This window comes from Channa argus, chromosome 4, assembly GCF_033026475.1.
Source record: "Channa argus isolate prfri chromosome 4, Channa argus male v1.0, whole genome shotgun sequence".
Taxonomy (NCBI): Eukaryota; Metazoa; Chordata; class Actinopteri; order Anabantiformes; family Channidae; genus Channa; species Channa argus.
Genome location: NC_090200.1, coordinates 24,738,504 through 24,763,752, shown reverse-complemented (window position 1 = coordinate 24,763,752; position 25,249 = coordinate 24,738,504). Strand labels below are relative to the sequence as shown.

At 38.0% G+C, this 25,249-nt stretch overlaps 1 protein-coding gene across 2 annotated transcripts in view; it reads right to left on the bottom strand.

Moving 5' to 3' along the window:
* The window catches only part of necab2 (N-terminal EF-hand calcium binding protein 2), a 126,281-nt gene that overhangs the window by 26,539 nt on the left and 74,493 nt on the right, over positions 1-25,249 (bottom strand). The window contains exons 8-9 of one of the 2 annotated variants that reach the window (XM_067502118.1): positions 19,118-19,197; positions 14,298-14,354 (exon numbers count right to left, since the gene is read on the bottom strand). In XM_067502118.1, coding sequence (XP_067358219.1) covers positions 14,298-14,354; positions 19,118-19,197 — 137 coding nt within the window. The remainder of the gene's footprint in view (positions 1-14,297; positions 14,355-19,117; positions 19,198-25,249) is intronic. The other variant, XM_067502119.1, reaches the window with a different exon arrangement.

Genomic DNA, 25,249 nt, shown 5'->3' with positions numbered 1-25,249 from the left:
CTCTTATTTCCACTGTCCTATTGCTTTCACCAAAATTTTCTACACAGCTTCCTATTAGGTGGTGCTACAGGGAGTCTACCGCTCCACTTTGTTATTTGGTTTTGCTATGCTTTGATGATTGTTAATAAATAAATATGTATCATCAAATGTGGTATTGTTGCACACAAAATGAACGTATGGCTAAATTTGGAAAACAATTATAGATTAACAGAGCCTTCTGTATCATTAGGGGTGAGTAAGTTGGATAAAAGCCAGTAACAAAATAGTCACACAAGCACATATACACACAGACACAGAGCGAGCTAGCTGTCACTTTTACAAGTGGACTAAATTGTGTTCAGAGGTAAGGAGGGGAGAGAGAAACAGTGCAGAAGGAGAATCAGTGTGGGCTGTAGTTGATTAATGCAAGTAGGAGCGCTTATTGAATTTCCGGAGAAAATCTTCAGCACCAACAGCACAAACATTTTGGAGACGACTGTTTGTCCTGTTGCTATTAACTCTAAGCCAACTGAACTGTCGTACTGAACATCAATGGGGGGAAAGTTACTTCTCAAAAGTAAAACATTATATGACAAACTACTTAATATTCTTGTATTAAAGGCAACAAGTTAAGTTAAAATATAACTTTTCAAGGCAGTAACTTATTTATTTTTCAGGTAGTCTTGTATTATTTTTGCAAAATTTCCCCTTAAACTAAGATTTGATCTAATGTGAAGTAAAATTATAAGGGCCCAGTTACCAAAGTACTTGCCAAATACCAGTAACACATACTACTGTTTCTCCTGCTTTTCATGACTGGTCCACAACATGATGTCAGGTCCAGAGCTCTCACACAGAGTAGTCTAACAGAGCCTGAAGCTTAACTTATACACAAAATAACCTGCGCCTAAGCAACTAGCAGCTATAAAACTAACCTCTATATGCTTCCACAGAATCAACTTGGTCTGGAAACCAGTGATTTTAGAGTCAACAAATCCTCTACCACATACTCCGCTACAAGCCACCTGTGCTCCTTCAAAGACAAAGTTTTAAGTGTGAAACTGATGAGCTAAAGCGTAACAATACTGTTTTTCTGTAAAAAGTAACATGTAACAACACAGCTTATATATAGTATTGACAATTTTCTAACCCAACGTGATACTGTGGTTGTTAGAATCAGTCAAAAAGTTTTTGAGGCTGTATGGCAAATAAGATACAAACCCTGTTTTTAGAAAAGCTGAGACTTTTTTCCACAGTAAAAAATAAAATATGTAATTTTTCAATTCACTTGAGGCCCTATTAATCTGACAAAATATTGGCAAATACAAAATGTTTTCAGATTTTTCTTTTGACTAAAAAAGACACAAAATGTAGAGTTTGATGCCTGCAACAAACAAAAAAGTTAGAACAGATGCAAAATAAGAATGAAATATAAAATATTGAAATAACCATGGTACAGAGATTAGGAGGTTGATGTGTAACAAGTTGTGAAAAGAATCAGGAATGCTGGGGAAAAAATACTATTGAATATGTGTGACCAAGTGTGACCAAGCCCTCAGTTGGTATTGCATGGAAAACGCTCATGCTACCCTGATGAGTACAGCCACATAGGAGTACTTTGGAAAACCACTGCTACTTAATATATTTCACTACAGCTACCAAGAATTAAAACTAAACTCTATTATGCAGAGAGAAATAGGAGAAGAAAGGAGGCCATGCTCCAATTCCGTACAGGAATACCATTGTGTTCTCTAGGCCTGAACTCGTGTCATGCGCATAGATAAACTACAATTATCTTGTTTATTGGAAAAAAATTAATGCCAGGTTCTCTGTGCAAAAGCCAGTTTCTGTGACTGTATAGGGCTGCATCAGTGCCTGTGGGTTGGGTAACTTGCGCAGCACGTGTGAAAGTATTGATGGGTTTAGTGGAATTGTAGAGCGACTGGAAAGGTGATGTAACACAGTGGTAAACATGCCTCACCCCCAGCTTGTTTTGAGAGTGTAAACATTAAATGTGCTGTATTTATCACATAAAATCAAGTTGATCAGTGAAAAAGGTGAAATATTTTCCTTGACCTATTGTCAGATAAATAAAGATTGAAGTAAATTACCAAATCATGGTTCTTAATTTTTATTCAATGTTTTTTAACTTTTTCTACTTCTGGAAATTAGGTTTGTGTATCATGCTTTGCCTATACAGTTAGTACTTATTAAGTGAGTTCACACTTGGTTCAGGTTCATGGGAACTGTTGAGAATAACTGGTAATTGGTACGCAGGTCAGCAACATGTCTGCAGTACATGCATGCATTGTTTTCAGGGGAATCTCTTGTGTGTGTGTGTGAAGGGCATCTTAAATCGTAGGAAAGGGAGACTCCATCACATAAGGCAGGTAATTACAGAGAGATAGTTATAGGGAAAATAAATATCAGCTATAAATAATATCAAAGGCAGAATTTATTTTAAGATGAATATGTGTAAGTTTAACTTGCAGAGGCAATTGGTAAATTGCACTGGGCCTTCATTTTTTTATGTTAAGAAAAAACACAATGAAGATTCTGAGTTTTAGCCAATGGAAAACAAACTCCTCCAGCTTATATTTATTTATACAATCATCAAGCAAACTGATTAATACTGTCTCTCAGATGCTTTTTCTTTTCAATAATTCACTCACTGTGTCATAAACATACATGTAAATGCTGCCAAATCTTCACCCTCTGCAATATTCACTGCAGTCTTTGATACTGAAACATCAATCTGAATTTAATAAGGAATCATTTCTCATTCTGCTGTATCTTTGCCTTCTTTGCTTTGATATAACCTTCACATTAAAACCCACTGCACACAGTAAGTGTCAGACTGCTGGGCTGATACTTTGTGCTCTTTGTGATTGCCCTAGTGCAGCTATTTATATGAATCACTTCAACAATAAAAGCCAGCTGTATTCATAAAAATGCCCCATGAGAATGGCTTGGGTATTAGAAGATATAATTGTTTTTTGAGTTGGAGAGATAAAAGAGGAAGACAAGAGCTGAAATCAACTGTGAGAGCTAACTGAACCATCACCTGCTGCCTCATGAAAACAGGTAGTTTAATGTTTAAAGACGTGGGCAGAGCAGGAGGATGTGAATGGAGAAAATGATTGCAGGGGATCCTTCGCTCCACACAAACATTTTATCCCTGATATGCTCTTTAGCAAGTGACTTAAATCAACTGCTCCACTGGAGCACAGCTGTAAGTTTCACAAATCCATATCTAAAACTTATAAGACTTTTTAATACAACACAGACCTGCAATTAAGATTAGTGTAAAACCCTGAATAGAGTTGAATTTAAAATGGTTAAACTGAAATGGTAAAAGTCTGATTAGTCATATCTATTCAAAGATCACAAAATATGTTAAAGAAATACAGACCAAAACCATTTAACAGCATATTTGCAAAAACTATTCCTTTACATAGCTGCAATATGGAAAAAGCTAAAGCTGCATATTTTATTTGCTGTATAAATAGAAGGGTGAATATGTTTAGAGCAAAAGTGTATCACAGATAATGACATTTGATAGTGGGCCTGTACCAGTACTCCTGTTTCTCTGGCTGTGCACAGCCTATATAGTATATTTGCATTAGAGATTGAATGGCCCCCGCTGAATGAACTGTACAGTTGGAGTAAAAAAAAAAAAAACACTTTTCTGTGCAGCTGGCACACTTGCCTATATGGTGGGACCTATTTCACACTACATCTCATTTTCATCTGAGTCAGCACTGGTGGTGTTTGAGACTTATGGTTCCTTCACAGAAAAGGCACAACTGAGAAAGAGTTTCAGTTTAGCGTGTGTGACCAGATTATATAGTAATATCCATTTGTACAACCCCTTGATTTAGTTTTTATGAGGGTCTTCACAGCTCCCTCAGTCCCCTCCCCACCTACCTGTTCCACTTACTTACATGTTTTTGAGCATACATTATATATGTAAGCCAAAAGCAGAAGCCCTTATTTATTCCTAAAAATCATGCAGCATCAAACTAATTTTTCAACAAATCTTTTCCTTCCTGTGACCATTATTTTAACTTCAATTGTCTCCCTCTTGTCTGTTTTTGTTTCTATCCATTAGAAGGGCTATTTTTAAATGCCAACTTGTCACCACTTCGCTGTTTTCCCACACATTTCTTTCATTAGTGTGTTATTGTTTTTTAATTGGTCTGCTCTGCTAATGAATTGTCTTCTTTGTTGCTTGGTGTTTAGCCAGACATCTTAGAGTGTTAGAGAAAATGTGGCTGCAATATAAAGCTCACCTAGAAATTAGTGTGATAATATCTGATATTAATGTCTTTAGACATGATGGCAGCTTGAACAATCATACGTTCCAACCATGTGAATGCCACAAAGACCTTGAAGGACAAAACCTCCTTGCAAAACCGTCTTTAACACAAGTCAATCACCTGCAGCACAGATGTGTTCATTTTTCATTTGTTTCCACTAATGTATATTTAGATCACAGTAAAAAAAAAAAAACATATGATAACAAATAAACAGGTTTTGGGTATTAATTTTTTTAGAGACAAAGTATTTAAATCACCATTTTAGCAATGTCTACCTACACCGTCACCAGGATAAAGGCTTACAGAAGTGTCTATTTTTTGATGTGGATGGGTCACAATTGCTGCTATTTGAGAGGTGAGGAGCAAGAGGTTTTTTTATTTTGAGAGCAAAGGAGACTGCATAAATAGCTAAGATGAGCAAATGTTCATTCATAGATTGAGACAAAGCAGAACAACTTGATATCTTTTTTTTTACTACTGCTAGGTAAACAATTTCTGCAGCTTAAATGAGGCAAAATTGATAGCCTGGGATCCTTTGGAGAATGGACTAGTGCGGTTTGGTGAGTGGAAGGGGTTATGCTGCGTTCACGCATAGGGAGAAAAAGTTGTCTGTCTGGTAGAATTTGAGTATTGGAGGTGTGTTGTGTAGAGCATGTTTATTTACATACTATGAATGGATGGGTGATTACAATACAAAATGAAAAAAGAACAAAAGTCAGTAACAAATTAAGTGATGAGGAGTGGATGAAGGCTTTGTTTTGGCCTGCAGGTGGACATTTTTACAAAGATGTGACATTAAGGGAAAATTATAAATAGATGTTGGTTGGTCAGTGCACCATTTGAGTCCCAAGTCCCAAGTGATACAGGTTTGGTGTAATCACCGAAAGTGTTCTCTTAACATTTTCATAAACTACTATTATTAATTTTTAGTGCCAGAACACTTGAGAACTTCAACATCTGATAAAAAAAAAACTTAATTAATTTAAGTTTCAAGTTCATTTAAAAAAATGAAAATTGAAATAAGTTCACTTAACACATATAATTTAGTTTGGGGGTGACGTGGTAAATCAGATCTAACAATTATAAGAGCTGTTAAAAGTTGATTTAACTTAATTTCTTAGGGATACTGAATACTTTTCTCAAAACATTTCGTAAGACAAATTGGAACAAATTTTTCGACCCAACTGAAAAGTCACATTACAGCCCATGTTGTACAGTGTAATTCTTTCAGTGATTCCTTGATGTTTTTCTGTAGTGCCACTGCCAAAACTTTCAATGAAATAGCTCAACAACCCATGATTGAATGGGCATAGAATTCATACAGACAAATACTTTTTATTTTGGATTTTTTTCTAATACTTGCAAAATGATTGTCCCGTCATATCGTTGATATTTCACACAGGGGCAGTACTTTAATGTTGCAGTTGGTTAAGGAGCTAATTAGTTCAAATTAACTAGCTGTGAAATAAATACAGTGTTTTAAAAAATACAATACAAATACAGTCTACCAAACATTATGATACTAGTACTGCACTGCCTAAGTACAGCCTCACAGGCTGTCCATACAGCTGTGAGAAATAGTTACATTCATATCTTCTATATTCTTGGAAATTCAAACCCTAAAGACAAAAGTTAATTTGGAGACTGCAGCTTTGCAAGATGGAAAATAGCTAAGCACTGGTGTGGGTTTGTGCTTCGTGCTGAGTGCCTTCTAGATAATTATGTGTTTCATTTAGATAAACATAGCTGCGCAAAGACACTGTATGGAATGATAAATAGGAGTGGATGAAAGAAGGGCAAATTTCTACTGCTGAAATAAAACACCTGAGGCTATTAAAAGCATCTCTTTTTAAAAACAGTCATGCATGCTCCCTAAGGATGAAAAGACCGACATGATACAGTGTATATGAAGAGCTATTTGCTCCGAATAGCAAATTGTCAGCCAGCTGCTCACTGCTCATAAGTGTCCACTACAAGTCAAATGCACATGCTAATTCAACTCGACGATGGCAATTCCACTGTACTTGTCATACTGTGCCTATTCAGAACCCCTGTGTGGTGGTAAGACTCAGATGGGCATGAGGACAAGTGATTGGTTTGACAGAAAACTAAACGTGAGAGGAGATGAGTGTAATCGTGTTTGGATCCTTCTCCAGGTGGCGAAATGAAGGTGGTGGGGGATCGACTGAGTTGGGTGTGGGTGGCAGGATGAAATTATGGAAAGGTGAAAAGGAGCATGACCTTGTTAATCGAAATCAGTGTTTAGAAGCAGGAGAGGAGGGTTACAGAGGTACAGCAGTCTCAGAGGGTGATGATAGTAGTAGGAAAGCAGAAAGGCGAGGACAGAAGGTGAAATGGAGATGGTGAAGATTTAAGGGGAATTTTCATTCAGATTCATTTTATATATCTTTGACCACACAACAGTCACACTGTGCTGGTAGACCAAAGGACAGAAGAAAATTGAATGCATCTGGATTCACTGGATTTATTGAGGTGGATGCAATTTACAAGTCACTTCTTGAGGAAATATTTTAGTATACATGAAGCAAATTGGTTTGTTGGGCTACAGTCTTATTGCATAACATTATAAATTAACATGTGCAGGGACACTGTTCCCAATTAGAGCTGCCTACTAGTACTTACATTAAATACATTAAAGATATATAAGATAAGATAATGAATAAACACAATAACTAATTATGTTATAGTAGATGGGGTGTTGTGGCTTAGTGGTCTTTAAAATTTACTGTTGTGGTTGATGATGTTTTTATGCACTGTTTAAGGTATTTTAAATGGGAATGACATAGTAGATGTATTAATTAACTAGCTGACTATTCCACAGGTGGGTTTTCACTGCTCCCTCTCTGATTTTGAGTACACATTGTATTACTTTATGAACTTTGATCTTTCCAGCTCTTCTTTCTAGCACAGAAGACAATGTAATCTATTAATTAGCTCAATTGGCATTGAGTATTCCTGTTTTCAGAGACACATTTTGACGAGCTGAAACTGTCTTTTAATTGTAAATAATAGCACACATTCAGCCTGATTACGTGCGATTTGTGTCCCTGAAAAACAGCAATTACAATATTTGACAAATCAAACCATGTATACAGGTACACAGCATCATCACCAGTATAACAATAACTCTGAGAGTGTTACATTTATATTTTGGAACTGTTAATTTAACCTTGGTGATTTTCCTGTGTACATACAGGAGAACAGACTGATCGTCTCCTCAGCTGCGAACAGGAGCTGCTGTAACTAACACGTAAGGTAGAGGAGGTTTCTACTCTCAGCTGATTCCAGTTAATACGGTATTTACTGAATCTTACAAGCAGAAAATCTGCTTCTTGTCAAAATTTTAAATAGATTTTTACTTTTAGTAACTCTCTCTGTTGCCTATGGCTGGTTAGTTATTAACAAATGATCATTAAACAATTCAACAGGCAGCAAATCACACTGGTAGTTTATTAACCAGAGATCATACTGTACCAACAGCTTTGGATTAGTTTTCATGATTAGATTACTTTAAAATAACTGTTCTAAACAACACTGAACTACATGTATATGGTAAATGGCCGCTTATATAGCGCTTTACATTGTGGCTTCTCATTCACCCATTCACACACACATACTCACACACTGATAGTGGTGGCTGCCATGCAAGGCAGGCAACGCTGCTCCAGCGGGAGCAATTTGGGGTTCAGTGTCTTGCCCAAGGATACTTTGACACATAGCCAGGAGGGACTGGGAATGTAACCACTGACCCTGTGGTCCGTGGACGACTGCCTTTACCAACTGAGCTACAGATGTCCCTTTGTTGGACACACAGTAGCCTATGAGAAGATAATAACAATAATAAATAAATAAATCCCAGCTGACATACTGATGGAGGACAGTGAGGACAGCACAGTGAGAAAAACAGCAAGAAAAGAGGCAGCAGATTCATAGAGAGGATTCATAAACTGCGCCAATTGTGAATTTTTAAAACTTAAACTAATTTAAAGAGACAGAGACACAATCTATAGGAAGTCTTACGTCCATCAAATCATCTGACAAAGTCAACATAAACACAGGGTTATGACACCAGCTGTGTGATAGAGCAGATTGAAAACTAGTTTTCACAAGAAAGTTGTTAATGCAGCAACAGACAGTAAGATTCACTACTGTGGACTGGGGATGAAAACGACACTTTGTGATCAAGGTTCGCTTAACTGAGCCTTTTTCTGAATTAACGAACGTAATGACGTAATGAAAACATTGTATAGTTTCTTCATGGCCTAACAATGGTAGTTTACTTCTGCTAATTGGGTTTAAGCTTTAAAAAACATAAAAGAAGTGTTTATCTGTAATGATTATGCTGCTGAACAAAATGTGTAAATATGATGATCAACTTCTGCACGCAGCTTATTTTGTACAACCCAACTCATTGTGCAGGTGCTGGTCATAACTCGTCTCGATTACTGAAATGCATCGTTGGGGTTACTGCCATGCACACTCAAACACCTCTAAATGATCATAAATGCTGCAGTAGGCCTCATTTTTAATGTCACACAACTCTTCAGAACTGTACACTGGCTTCCTGTAGCTGCCAACCATGGAGTTTCCCTACAGCACTCAGACATGTGACTGTCATCTGGGAATCAAATTGCATATTGGTGCAGATGATTGGTGAAAAGTTCATTTTAAAAAGGTAATTAGTAACTAGTTTCTCTAAATTACCAACAGCAGCTTTGCAACACTTTCCTACATCTATGAAAATTATTTCACGTACAGCTTTGTACATTTAGAAAACTATAAACTGCATGCTGTGAAGAGGTGAGATGGAGATGATGCTACATTACCATGGAAAGTGAATATTTTCCCAAGTCTGATTGTGAGGCAAAAAATACTCCAATGGACCCTTTTAATGTGTTTTTTAAATGTAGACCGCCACCACCAAACAACTAAATGGACCCTCGAGAACAAGGTAAGTAATGGTAGCTACTTATTTCATTGCTTTAAAGTGTTTAAGGGGAATATTTTCAAGATTCAAGATTGAAAGAACTTTATTGATCCCAAGGGAAATTGCATTGCCTTGTTACAGCTGCTCTTCACAAGAAAAGTAGAAAAGAGAGGAAAAGCACCCTAAACCAAACCAAGGAGAAACCACACAGACAAATAAACAAATACAAAATACTGAAATACAACTAAAAAGTAAATAAGATAGACAAGGTAAATAATAATTCACCTTAAAAATAAAATAAAGTGAATACTAGCTTGTCCATTTAGAACTGTCAGTCCCCCTCCTTTTTACAGAAGGATGAGTTGAACAGTTCAATGGCCACTGGGAGAAAGGATCTCCTGTTGTGTTCTGTGGAGAACTTTTCCTTTCAGCCACAAAATGCAGAGGGTCCAGCTTCTCTGTCAGAACAGAACAAGCCTTCCCTTTTAGTTGGTCTGTTACTATCCGGTCCCTTTCATATTGCTGCCCCAGCAAACCACAGCATAAAAGATGGAACTGGCTACCACAGACTCCTAAAACATCCGCAGCATGGTCCTGCAGATGTTGAAGGACCTTGGTCTCCTTAGAAAATAAGGTCTGCTCTGTGTTTTCCTTTAGATTGATGCTGCATTAACTGACCAGTCCAGGTATTTGTACTCTAAAACCATCTTCACACCCTCTCCTCAATGAGAGAGATGATTCCTGAAGTCCACTACCAGGTCCTTTGTTTTGCTGATATTGAGCTGGAGATGATTGTGCTCACACCAGTTAACAAAACTGTCCAACACTGGTCAGTACTCCGTGATATCTCCAAATTTCTGAAGGTGGCAGGACTCTGAGTTGTACCTGAACTCTGAGGTTTACAGGGTGAACAAAAAGGGGGATAGAACTGTTGCCTGGTGAGCACCTGTGCTGCAGGTCATTGTGTCAGACACACAGTTCTGCAGGTGTACATACTGGGGTTGGTCAGTGAGGAAGTCCAAGATCCAGGCAACCATGGGGGTGTCAACGAGCATTCTTTTTAATTTTTACAGGTGGGTGTAGATGCAGTGTAGCAGGCGGATGAGGGCATCCTGCAACCCCCGTTGATGCTGATAAGTAAAGATAAGCAGTTGGGTAAAGAGATGGTTTCACCAGAGGCCAGGGGAAGTCCAAGCCTAGTCTCTCCAACACTTATGATGTGGGAGGTTAGAGCCACAGGTCTGTAATCACTGGGGATACTGGGGTGAGATACGTTCAGAGCTGGTACCAGTTACAATGTAGCTGAGCTGTAGGCTCAGGTTAAAGATGTGCTGCAGGATGCCACATAACTGCTCTGGTATCCTTCTGTTGGAACCTCTGTTCCGGTTTCCTCCTGTAAACCTGCTTCCCCTTTTTGATCTTCACTGATCTTTGGAGCTTCTTCACTGCTTCCATGTCACCTGACCTGAATGCTGCCTTCTTCTTATTAAGGATACTTTAATGTCTATGATGACCCATGGCTTGTTGTTTGGGAAGCAGCGGACACAGAAATTGATGTAGTCTGTAATGCAGCCTGTTATTTCATCAATGTCATCACCATGTGTCTGCCTGGGTGTTTTCCAATCCATGTCCTTGAAACATCCCTGCAGGGCTTTTGTGGGCCTCTCAGCCCATCTTTTCACTGTTTTTGTGGTGCGAGGCGGCCTTTGAACCAGGGGCTTGTACACAAGCAGGACGTGGATCCGGTTGTGGTCTGACCTGCTCGGGGGGAAGGCAGAAGAATTGTAGACCTTTTTAACATTTTAATACATTAGCTCCAGTGTCTTCTCTCCCCCTGGTATGACAATGCACATAGTGCATGAAGATAGGGAGGGTCTTGGTGAGGATTTCATGATTTAAGTCACTTTTGACAAGTATATTACGAGTGTATAACGTCACATGCGCCATCCGCAAAGGCCGAGGGTGGAATGCAGATGGCGATCAGTATGGCATGTGAGAATTCTATGATCACATGGTATAGACGGAGGCCCACCACCAACAGTTAGCTGTCAGGGCAACAGACTCTTTCTTTCATGACCAGCACGTTGCCCATAATCAGAGATGGGAGATGCCTCTCCCACCTCTCGCTGTTTTCCTCCTTATTTTGTCCGGGATGTTTAAAGTCCGAACGAAACTGTGATGATCTGCTGCAGCCCGATCAGCTGTTCCCGACTGTAAACAAATAAGCTGCTCCAGCTCCATACGGCTTTTGCAAGCTGGTTATAGCTTAGTGCAGAAAAAGTTCTCAAATGATAAAGCAAAGATAAAAACTCCAACCCCATCATCAGAGAGGGTAAGCTTTACACAGCAAACAGGATAATTTCCAAAACTACGAAATACTAAAAGGAAGAATAAATTAAAAGAAGTGCACCAAAAGAAGGAGAGCAACTGCAACGGGCTGCAGCTCAGCTTGTGCCTTTTCTTTTGAAGTTAGTTTTGTTAGTGATTTCTCTGATCAATTTTCAGTTTTTTTCACTCTCTGTGTTAGTGCTCCACATTGTGTGTTTCTTTCAGATGTATTATAAAAGCAAATTAAATCTTGAAACTTCTTCCTCTCAGCACATGTCACATGTGAACAGTTTCTTATAATAACCTTCCTGTGTCTGTGCCCATGACAACTGGACAATTTTGTCAGCCTCTCACTGCTTCCCGGGCGGCTAATGGGAAGCTGTAAGTGGCCCGACTGCTGTGGGTAAAAGTGCAAGGTGATTATTACACTGGTCTCCTGCAGACAGAATAAAAGCTTGTTTTTAACTGTTTGTGTTATAGGACATATACAAATATATATATATATGTTCAAGTACTTGTTCACGTTATTGGCACAGTTATTGGCATCAAATTTTGGCACAATCACAAGATGGTTAGGCTTTAAGGAAACACGAATTTACTCAATGGAAAACAAGAAACACAAACTGCTGCCTCTTGTTTAAAAAATCTAATCACAAATCTTTCTCACCTACCCATCTACTCTGACCACCCAAACCCTTCTTTTTTATATCTAAAGTACATTATTAACTACAAAGCCTGTAATATTTACCAAGACCTGTACCCGTGTTTCTAATTGCCTATATATTTCACTTATAATACGAATGCTGACTAATAACTCACCATTCTGTAGCATGATGAAGTTTAAAAAAATCATGTTGGCAGCAAAATTCCATCACTTTCTTACTTCGGTCAACAATAACACTTCTTGAAAACCATTTACTGAACTGCTATGATATTGGGTACAACATTTGTGTTTCCCTGATAATTTTTTGTAATTTCTGAGTGATTGTTTACCTTTTCCAATAATGGCATGATCAGGTCAAAATTTTTGCCTGTCCCATATTTTATGATAATCTACCTAACAAATTATTGGCATTTCCCTGCCACGCCAAGGGGCCACGTAAAGGGGGCCCATAAGATCGCACTGTCCCGTTGTTTTGATTCACAAAAGTCACTATTTGTTTTTGTATTTGTTCCTTTAAATGTCTTTATTTATATTCTTTGTGTGTTTTATTTGTAGTTATGTTTGTGTACAGCACTTTGGCCAACTGTGTTGTTTTTAAGGTGCTATAAAAATAAACATGGTTTAGATTGGATTGGACTATATTCCGAAAGTATTGTTTGACCACTGACTTCACTCTGTTTTGATGTTTTGATAATTTCGTGTGTGAAAATTCAGAAAAACATGACATTCAGGAGTCAGTTATATACAGTGTTTTATATATATATATATATATATATATATATATATATATATATACACACACAAACACACACAGACACACACACACACACACACAACTTGACATTAGCTGCTGAGTTTGTTTGGAGCTAAATCAATCATTTGTAACATTAGAGATGAAGCAGGAGTTTTTGATAAACATAAAAAGATAGAAAATCAAAAGCTTTTTTTCTGAATTTCTCTGTGTTTACAAGAGCGACTGTAAAACTGGCTGCATGACTGTTCAGCTAACCACAGATCAGCAATACTGATCATCATGTAGCCAACCTGTTGAGAGGGAAAATACCACATCTTGATGCTTTTTGTCTGAGTAAAATCAGATTAGTGCCGTGCACTCGTCTTCACTGAAGTAACATTGCAGGGCGTATCTGAGTAATTGTACTTTAGTAAACTGGGTCTGGATGTGGCGATTTTAACTGGTCATCTTTACTGCTGCAGACATACAAACATCTTTGAGATTGTGACAAAGAATGTATATCTTATATGTATATATTGGTTGGTCTGTCAGTCTTTTACAATCATTCACTAAACTACACTTAACAAATCACTCTGTAGCCTGTATGACCAACACACCTCAGCTCTTTTTTTCTGCAGGAAGTGTTTCTGTTTGTATGTGTTTTTGTTTCTTTACCAGGGGTTTCATAAAAAAAAAGTGCAGGGCAACAATAAAACAGAATTTGTCTGTAGTTACAGATTGCAGGCATTCAGAACAGTACAATAGCTGTTGCAACCTTGAACTCCTATCTCTACTTATCTCCACGAATGTTTGTGATAGCGTGATTGGATGAATTTCTATCTATTTTGTCAAGAGCCTTTGTAACTGAAAATCGCTGATCATTATCACAGACAATATAACACACCCTGAATGTGCCGCGTGTTCCTGGAACAAGCGAAGTGTTACTTTCTCTGCTGCTGTATATTGTAAGATCCAGTAGTCTGTGACTCTATTACAGTAATTCTTCCAGAGAAATCTCAGTATTCATAAATTATTCAGCTCTAGACAACAAAACAAAACAAGCACACTTCTCAGGAAATAATCCTTAAGATTGATGCCAATGGGGCAGACGCTCACACCCTGTTTATTTTTAAATGCTGCAGGCCGTGCACAAGAATTGCCCCATGGTAATTCCTATACAAAGATACGTCTCAGCCCTGTAACAATCAGCCCAAGCTACTGCTGCAGTGGTGGCTGGCCTTTGTAACAGTGAAGTAAGTGATGCTGCACCTGGGGCTGTGTGTCGCAGTGTAATGTACAACAGTTATTCATTTAATGTCTACTTACTGCGCTGGTGGTGCCATCTGTGTCTGTCAGCCTCTGGTGCAGATCAAACCAGACCGTCTGCAAGGAGAAGCACAAAAACAACAACAGCGGCAACGTGTAAATCAACAGGACCAGCGACAGAAACTACCACAACAGCTTGGAGCAGGCATTAGTTGCTCACAACAAGCGGTATTAGTGGACACGCTGAGAGCAGAGACAGGCTTACAAGCAGCAGATGATGTCTTTATAGGAAGGGAAAGTTCAGCAGAAAAATATGGGAGTGGGTATGGGGAGGAGATGGATGCATGCTAATAAGAGAAGCACAGAATGGAACAGAAGGAGCATTTTGATGCAGAAGCTATAGGTGGTAGGAATTAGTTATAAGAAATTTTCATAAGACTGTGTGCAAAATAAGGGGGATGAACAACCGGCCCCCTTAGTTACTGTTGCTAAGCCTGTCACGTTTACTCATCTTGCACAGCGTATATGAAGTTTTAAATGATAAAGTGCCCAGAAATAACATTGACAGTAATGGTTGAAACAATGGAAGTAGGCGAAACAAGAGAAGACCCCTCTTTTCTAGACGTCAACTAAAGTGTCGACTAAAGAGTGCGTTATATTTGTTGTTGTTTGATTATTATTTTTTTATGTTGTTTTTTTATTGTGGTGCCAGCACATTTTGTTTATAAGTATTTATTTTTCATTTATCCCTTTTTTGTTCTTTTCCCTCCTCCACAATTGTTTTCCTTTTACATCTTCCCCTTGACTTATACATCTTATACACCCATAAAAAACCTTTACACACACCTTTACACACACACACACACACACACACACACACACACACACACACACACACACACACACACACACACACACACACACACACACACACACACACCTAATTCAAATTAGGTCCATGTTATGTGCTACTGTATTGTACTGTACAAGACAAAAACATAAACACAAAACAGTATAGTGAGGGCCCAGGGTTGGTTTCCAAACACCAACTGTCTACAGTCTTCCCTTCAAGTGACCCTTTAAATAAATTGAGAGTATTAAACCGTAAGGTTGCAAAAGACAAGACTGCAAATGCACAAACACAAATAAAACTGTTAAGTAAAATCTCATATCTATCCAATGCATTAGTAAAGCCAGGTGGGCCGATTTGGCCAAGACATTGATTTCTAGCTTTCTCCTCCACTCTCATTGCCTTGGTGACTCAGAGTTATATAAACCTGCTCTAATAAATCACAGTGCGCTGTGGGTTTCTGTCACCAAGGTGACTGATGAGCATCACCGTTGCTACTGTGAATGAATGGTGTCCGCATCACTTGCAGGGCAACTGAAAATTTATCAAACGCAGCAGGAAAAGTCAAGGCAATGGGTTTCAGCTCAGTGGGCAGGTAACACACATGGTCACATACACACACACACTCGTACTGTAAAAGTTACTGGAAACATACTGAGTTGTAAGATAAACGATCCAAGCTTCATGTGACACAATCTAGTCACAGCTGAACTAAAATTGAAGGTACTTTGTTGTTCAGCACATAAAGGATTTAAGACATGCAAAGTCGCTGCCTGCTATTTTCTTTACTGCACAGCTTACATGAAATGTAACAAGGTGGACCTTCTGACTTGTCAACACTGGTGTAATAACATTAATAACATTAATGAAAACTGCCTGTTTGGTAAATTGGGAGCAGCTGCAACAACTTTATGAGACATTATATGAAAGCTGGAAATAACCCAGTTATCTGTTATTATAAATCCAGCAGCTATGGATCAGCATTTAGCATTCATTTTTAGTCATGTCTACTGGAAAAGAATCCAATATTCACACGCTCTTTGTAGCTCAGATTCTGTGGTCAGAAGCTCCTGAGAAAAATGGCGGCCTTTCGCCGCGAAATGCGGTGTGACCATCCCAAGCTACAGGTGACCCATTTCACATTACATAAAGGAAAGAATACTGGAACCCTAAACCTAGAAGTCTGTTCTGTACTGTAGCACATCTGTTAGAGACAAACAAGCACTTTTTGTATTGCTCGTAGTGACACTGCACTTCTATACTAGTACTTTATCTGAACCTTTTTGGACAAACTGCTCCACACCCCTTTGATGAATAGATGTCTTCTTCCATCTGTGAGTTTTAGCTCTGTCTATTAAAGATCAGGGCTTATAGCAACCAATCAGAAAGGTCCACTGTTGCCCTCTCATACTATGGTGGAGGTCATTATCCTGTTGGAGGCACCATGACTGAGACAGTTTAAGCTAACACAGGAGTTGCATTTGGTACAGTATGATTATCTACAGAATGCCTCAATACTCCTCTGTTGTCACTATTCCCTGGCCAGATTAAAAAAAATATGTCCCAGATGCAACAAAATAACCCTTGAAGATTTTCAGAAATATTCTAAAATGTTTTCTTAGTCTTCTTCCATGGAGCCAAGTGTTACTCAGAACTTGTGCATCAGGAAGATTTTCTTTGGTGATTTTTCCATCATTGAAACTTTTCTAATTGAGGGTAAAATTTCCTCTTGCAACCAACACCAGTTTGGTTCGCTACACTCTGATGGTCCTCACCATATAATATTACTAGCAGGAATATCACAGGAACATCAAGCTGCTTCAAGACATTCTTGTGGCCTTTACACCCAGTTTGCTGGGAAATTATTATTTTCCATATCTTTACCTATTACTCACTTTTTTGTCTAGACTGGGTAGTGTGGTGCAGACTCTGATACCCAACAGCACCATGGGTATTTTTGTACATTTAAAAGTGGAATGACTAGTTATTATACTAGTAATGTAATATTATAGTATAGCAGCGTTTCATAAATGAGTTAAGAGCTTTTCTTTGCAACACTTGTCAGCTATGACAGTGTATATGCAACTGAACCTTGAAGTCTGAGACTGAAAGGCACATAAAGATTTCCTCTTTATAATGATGACTGTTTTTCTTTCACCAAATAGAGGCCTGGGTTTATCCACCTTTGTATTTTCTACTGAAAATCCAAATATGTTGTACTCTGTCATTACAGCACATTGTGGTTTGGGTTTTTCGAGACAATATACATTTTTTTTCCTGAAGAGAAGAAAGCTGTGCCATTTTGCTTGCCACTATTCAGCCTCAGCTCCTTTATACCAGATGTGCAGCTACAATAAAATCTTCTCATCTTGAAATTGATTTTTCCAGGGGAGAAACAAAATGTCATGACTGCAGCATGCAGAGAGCAATAACGAATGATATTGTGCAACCAAAAGAGCAAACTCCTAGCCCAGAGGAGTGTGGAGGAAGATGGTGGGGAAATCCAAAAGCAAGAGTGAGCAACAGAGGCAGAGGCAACATGAACTTGCCACTTTGAGGTGGATTTCCAGGTAACAGGATTTCCAATCTGTTATCAAAGAGAAGTGGTGCCAACGTAGGGAACTATTTTCATCTCGCCAGGCTTATTATTCATTCTGTAAACAATTCATGATTCACTCTGACGCAGTGTGATATTATCATTTCCTCTTCCAGACTCCTGCACAGTTTATTTAGCAGGTAAAGCCAGGCCCAACAGACAGACAAAGACACATTTAATGAAGTGCCATACTTTGCTCTGATATGACAGATTACTGTAGTATAGTCTGGTCTTCTGAAAATCCAGCAGAAAATGTTTTCTTACTTGCTTTTCTGTTGCTCTTTTTATTCTGAAAACCCTGTCCAACATAAGTTTGGTGGCCTATCTTTTCATTGTCTACACTGTAGCCATAGGAGGAACGGTGGCTCAGTTGGTAAAATGGCCGCCAGCTGACCATAGGGTCGGAGGTTCACACAAGGCTCTCCCCGATCACACGTCGAAGTGTCCCTGGGCAAGACAATGAACCCCATCTCTATCTCTAGCTGCGCAGTGCCCGGTCCTAAACCTGGTAAATATGGAAAAGGTTTCATCGGGCGTAAAAATGTTCCACATCAATGATCTGCTATGGCAATCCTAAACTTAGAAGAAAAAGCAAAAAAAAAAAAAAAAAAGAAAATAGAAAAAAAAAACATACTAACTTATCTACATTTATTTCTTGGTTTTTAATGTTTGATGAAAATCCTGTCCCTAAAAATTAAGTGGCTATAACAAAGGAGGTTCCAGGCTGTTGAGCTGCTAAAAGTCTATAGTAAACAAGAATGAGAAGGAATCCTGCTTCTAAAATTAAAGCAGCTTGTCTCTTCATTACAAGGTGTTACATGTGTTACAGGGTGTTGTTAAAGACATAGGTGATGCAATCCAGCAGTAAACATTCCTGATTTTTACTAGTAAAAAGTAAAAATGAGCATGTTTGAGTTTGTTTATTATAATAATCTATGTGCAACTACATACTTTATATTTCTTTAAACTACAACTACATACAAATTTACTTTTAAAAAGTTCACTAGTTTCTATAAAGATTTGGGTACTCTGAACATTCGTGTACTCGTTTCTTCAATTTGAATTTTTTAACTATAAAATGGTACAAATGGTATAAAGTTGTGCTAGTGCTTATGGTAGCATGACATTATGTACTGTATGTGTTTGAGTGTTTATAGTAATGAGGAAAATATTTAATTTTGTGTTGCGACAGCTTTTGGACAAAAATAGAGCTTAATAGCTCACAGGTAAAGATGTTACATGTATATATCAGGCTTTGAGTGATCACTTCATGTTTGCTTTCATGGGTATTGTTAACAAGAAAATTATAAAAAGTTTTGATTAAGGCTGGCACATGTGTTTACATTATGGTCAGCCTTAATGGATAAGAGTAAATCATTGCAGTATTTTTCCTAAGTGACCAATACAAATCTGAATCTGTGCATGTGTGTGCACCTTATTCTCCAGTCGTCCTATTAGTTCAGCCAGGCGGTTGATCTGAGCCTCTAGACCTTCTTTCCTCACCTCCACTGCACCTGCAACACACACACACAAACAGAAAGAGAGAGAGAAATAGATGATTTAAACTGAATAAATGAATATGAAAACATTAAATTGCATGACTTGTTTCTGGGTTGTAGATCTGATGCTGCTCAATTACATCACTCTATTATACTTTACAGAACATTGGAGTCAAATTTCAGAGGCCAAATTGCACACCTTGCAAAACTGTTAATACATTCATTCTCCTGTTGAGTTTGTATTTCTAGCTGGACTTGTTGCTGACAAACTTCTGTAAAGTGTAGTGTAAAGTGAAAACACAGCTACACTGAACAAAAGATGGAAGGGCATGGAGACTCAAACCATCTAAAACAATCTTTGCACTTTCCTATTCATCACTCTCAATTCATTTCCATTGTTTCATCATGATTATTTGAGTAGAAGTTTCAAAGAGACTGATAAATAGGCAATTATTTTCACTTATTAGTTCACCTATTGGAAGTGGTAAAGAAATGAATGGATATAATATATTCAATTTTCAGGTTATAAAATGCTGTTATGCAACAACTTGAGTATTTTCATGTTTTACAATTTGCCAGACTGCTAGAACGCATATATGGATGTAATTATGTAATTACATGGATGTAACATTAACCTGAACACAGGGTTTGCTAAACATTCACATCATGATGGTGTCTTTTGGTGAAAACCACAGAATGTTAACATATGTGTTTAAAAAAAATCGTGCAGGCAACAGTGTTTTCAGTATACTGATGTCAAAATGACTCACAAACTTTAGCACCTTTTATTTATGTAGTGAAATACATTCTTTGAAACTGGAAAGTACCTTCTGTTGCTGACAATCTCATCTTTGTTGAGAATGGTTGGCTATTTGTGAGTGGTGATATAGCAAAACAATTGTGAAAGAACATTGTGAAAGCATGTTGTTTCCATCTTATTCACCCCACTTTCAATGAACGCTTCACTTTTCAACTTCTTGCTCCCAATATTTCTCTCTCCTTCATATTCTTCCGCCTCCTCTCCTAAACTGCCGTCCTCTTTTCATCCCCTGACGACCCCTGCACAGCTAATTGGAGAGCTGGCTGCACACTCTTCATTAAAAGCTTTAACAGACAGTCAATTAGGAGCTACATCCCTCCAACCAAAATACACACACACACACACACACAACCCCCCCCCCCCCACACACACACACACACACACACACACATATAAACTTATAAACTAAACCATAGTCTCTAACCATAGAGACACTCAGAGATAAAAGCTCATTGGTCATTTCGATGGTTTTAGAAAATAGGTGTCCCAGTAATTACAGAAGTGTGTGAGGAGACAGGGGTCTCTATTGAGTTTCTACTCAATTAACTCTGTATTTTTCTTAATTTAACTTTCCTTTCTGTGTCAGTTTGTATTTAAATGTGTTGACATGAATAATGAAATTCTTTCATCTGAAATAATTACTTCCATCTCTCATAATTGAACAAAGGTTATAAAATGTGTTTTCTGCCCCGTTCCCTTCTGCTTGTTTTTACTAATGTTATAATACTTTACATCAGCAACTATACACATATAAGCACTAACTGTTAACTGAAAATAAAAATGAAAACATTGAAACTGACAAGTTTCTTAGAGTTAAAATGGTGGTAGATATTAGGTGATATTAGTTCATTTTCATTAGAAACCATCAACATTAGTGTGATTATCCCTCATTGTAAATGGTTTGCACTTTTATAGCGCTTTTCTACCTATTGGCACTCAAACAGCTTTACACTGCTTCTTATTCACCCATTCACAATCATACACAAGCTCACACTCCGATGGGGGAGCTGCTTTGCAGCTGGCCAAAACTCATTGGGAGCAACTAAGTTGGGGTTCAGTGTCTTGCTCAAGGACACTTCAACATATGACTGAAGGAGGTGGGGATTATACCAACAACTGTGAGATTGGTGGAAATCGCTCCACCCTCCTGTGCCACAGTCGCCAATCTGTCACCAATTGTCTCTTTCCCTTGTGACTATGAGATGTCTTCAAAACATGAAGTTGTGTGGAACAATGTCCTGTAGGGTTTTAATCATGTCTTCTATCTCAAACAGACTTTTGAGCTCCACTAAGGGCTGTAAACATATTTTGCTGTTAGGAGTTCCCAGACAACTAGTGACTGAGAAACACATATTGAATCTGCCCACTACCGCTACAAGGTTGGTGCAAAACAGAAAGCATAAGCAGAGCACTTTATAACATTAGACACAGTATGGAGGTTTCTTTTATATTTTATAAGCAAAGACACTGTCAGATATGTATCTTACTGGTGCTGCTTTTATTGCCAATCCATCTCAGGAGACTGGAGAAGATGGTGACTGTGTTTTTAGAGAAACAGTGTTTGGTACAGCTGGGCTTACAAGCACAAATAAACTCAATACCAACAAGAACACAAATCTTGAAACACATCGTAAAAGTAACTTTAAGAACTACTTTAAGAACTACATATGTTTCTAAAGGTGCACACACTCTTTGCCCTGCGTGTGAAAGTGCCTGACAGTGAACAGTAAACTGCAGTTTCTTTTTAAGTGAAACTCCAAAGTACAGTGACAAATACAATAAAATGATCAGCAACGACACATTGGCTGCTCAACTTAAACGTGGTGCTGGATATTTTTAGTTCTCTTATTCTCTTTCCCCCTCTCTTCCTCTTTTTGTTTCTTACCCTCACTCATCTCCCACTCACTGCTTTGTCTTTTCTGCTCTTTTCTCCTCCTGTTCTCTCTGTCCAACTTTCTTTAGAGACTGATCTATTTACAGGGAAAACACAATACATGCTCCTCTCTACTGTATATAAAAAGTGGAGAACACTAAATTTGAATTTGACCCCATATGTTTGCAGATTAGAGCAACTAGGCAAAAGAGAATGAAGAAATAATGTAGGAGTAAAGGATGAATTCATACAACCGATAAATAGGAGGAGGTTAGAGAGCAGAGAGAGAAAAGACAGAGAATATGTGAGTCATTAATCAATTGACTTATCCTGACTGAAGGCAGAGTGTAGCTGACATGCAGATCCTCAACTGTCAGAGCTGTTTTATAGCCTACAGTACAGAAGAGAGCAGAGAGGTGGGGAGAAAAGCTAAGGGAGCAGTAAGAGAGAAGGCATAAAGTTGAAGTAAAACAGTGTGACACTGCTAAAGAGTAAACCCTGGTTTCACATCTTAACCTTATTTTGGAACCAGGATGTATCTCAGTAAAATGAATAAGGATGAAGTAATTCCTGCTCCAGTACCTAAAACCTGATTAAAGTCTGCAGCTGAAAGTTGAGTTCTTCAGTGTTAGGCTGGTTCAATGTGCTGGCGGTGTTGAGATTTTGCATTTTCGTGGCATGAAAGCATGTAGAACCCCCCTTTCACATTTTTGCAAAAAAATATCTAATTCTAAATATTCTTAAAGTAAATTTATATATGAACAGGTTTGTGGCTTTTCCACTGTGATGGGTTGTTAAGACGCAGGGTCGTAATCGAGCAAAGGTGCTTTGACCCCTTAAGTCTTTCCGGCACACTAGGCGCACTTTAGTGCATTACTTTCTCCCACTGATGTAGTAATGCCATTGCTTACTTTGTCTTACTCTGTTTTATTGTTTTTGGCTCACCCAAAACAACTAGGAAATTAGTAACAGTGAATAGTTAATATTATTAATCGATGTTTGACTCCCAGTCCCTCAAAGTGTCCTTAAGCAAGACACAGAACCCTAAAGTTGCTCCTGCTGCGTCAGGTGAGCACCTTGCATGGCAGCCACTGTCATCGGTGTGTGAATGGGCCAATGAGAAGCAACACTGTAGACCACTTTTAAAGAGCTATACTGTATAAGCAGACAATTTAACATTTTAATTGGTGGTCCGTGTGCTGATTCAGCAGAGATTTTTTTAATGGAGGCCTTTTCTGATGCAACCCTCCCCAGGTTTGTCAGGCTTTGGACTGGTGCTCAGGCAGGTGTTGGCTCGCACAATTTCAATCGTTGGGTTTGCAGGAATTGTAGTGTTTTGCCCAGAGACTACTTAACATATGGCCAGGGGGACTTGAGCAACAAACCACCACCCTGTAATTAACTCTAACTAAAGAACTGCGCAAAGTGAACTAATTTATCTAAGTTATTATTTACAGTGAGTGAAAACATTAAACATGAGTGAGCCTGGATTAATGCAAAATGACCAAGAAATGTTTTATCTGCTAAAGAGAGAGTGCAGAGCACAGCGGTTTGGTTCAATTTTACTAAATCCCTTCTTCAGAACAGGGGGATTATACAATGAGCCGAAACAATGAATTCAAAGACCAGCTGGGAAATATTGTAATCAAGCAGTGCTTTACTCTTCATCTGTCTAGCAATTGTCTAACAACTGAACATTTGGTAATGTGATGAAAACATGCTGTTATCAAACCTATTTTCATTCCTAGTTGACCAGAGCTGCCCTACTCAAACTGTTCGCTAAAATTAAAGCTAAAAGCTTTCATGTTGATTTTCTCAGCACAAACTTTAGCATTATTTGGGTTAAAGACAAACTTTTCCACCTCATTTACGCCACCATGTGTCCCGTGTTCCCCTGGTGCCAGTGTGTCCTGAAGCAAGACACAGAACCAGCAGTGCTGCTGATGAACTTATCAACCTAGAGAATTGAGAGTGCCCATCAAGATGAATCCAGCATAATAGTAATTTTTTGTAATTCTCTAATTCTTTCTTTTCATGCCCAAGTCGGCAATATTCAGTTCAGTAGCCTTTCTGGAACATTGTTATCTCTAACATATCCCGGGACACACTCCCCTGACTTAAAATCCTGTCAGTTTGAGCTGAAATCCTTGTACAAGTCAACATGAATCGATTTTCCTTCTGTGCAGATCTAGAGCCGAAGAACTTAGAGAAACTTTTTCAATTGCTAAAGACGCACCAGAGCCTATCAGTCCCTAAACTTTTGAATGTCATCTGTTTGTAACCTGCCTATTTGATTTCAGAACAGAGAAAAGGAGAACAAGGAAAACAATGTGGTGCAAACATTACTGCTACAATAATTTAATTATTTGTCTCAAAGGTTTATTTTAAACACTGATCATAACTGTACACATGTAGATGCATCACAGTATTTCTAATTAGATGGTGTCACGAAAAGAAAGTCTTATGGCATTTCAATGGTAGCAACAGAATAAAAACACAAGCGAAATGATGGAAAAAATAACCCAAAGTGTAGTAAATTTTGTTTTCATTAAAGAAAATGTTACTTTTACTCTGAAAATATGTTGGAATTGGAGTGGATTTTTGATTTTGATTTTTTTACAGCATGTTTCTGCCAAGGTTAGATTTTTTAAAATAAAATAATAAACTGGAAAATTTGTAATTTACAGTGCACTTGGTTTGATTTTTGCATTTGTAAGATGATCTAAATGCAAAAGCTGAGAACATGCATGTTAAGGCAAACTGGTTCAGTGCATTACACAGTCATATGTGATATTCACTGGAGGGTACTAGCACTTTTCCAGCAGCACTTTTATTGGGCCATTATGTCACTGTCAGTAGCCTGGGATTCTTATTCACACTGTCTCTCTCAACACATGTACTTCATGGTTCACATGTCCTATAGAGTAAGTCATTATAAAGCTAAACAGGAACTAAACAGAAAATCTATCTTTTATATACCTGCAAAAGGCAAAATCTATAATTTAAGACAAACCTTTCACTTAAACATATAAAGAGTCAACATAGCCTTTATTACTGTGATCATGCAACTCTGTGTCCTAAAAATTAAATTTTTATACAAGTGAAATAATATGTTTTGGGGAATGTTAACTGCACACTGAACTGTTTCCTGTTAACACAGTTTAACATAAACTGAATGTTGTAAATACAGCGATCTTGAACAATAAAAAACATATTTAAATAAATAAAAACATATTTTTTCGGAGAGGTGTTGGCAGACAGTGTCTTTGCTTTGCTCCAAAACATCTACTCTTGCTCTAAACTATCCACTTATTATATATTAAAGCAAGCTAAATAATTTTGGATATATGTGGAAAACTTACAGCACATAGTTT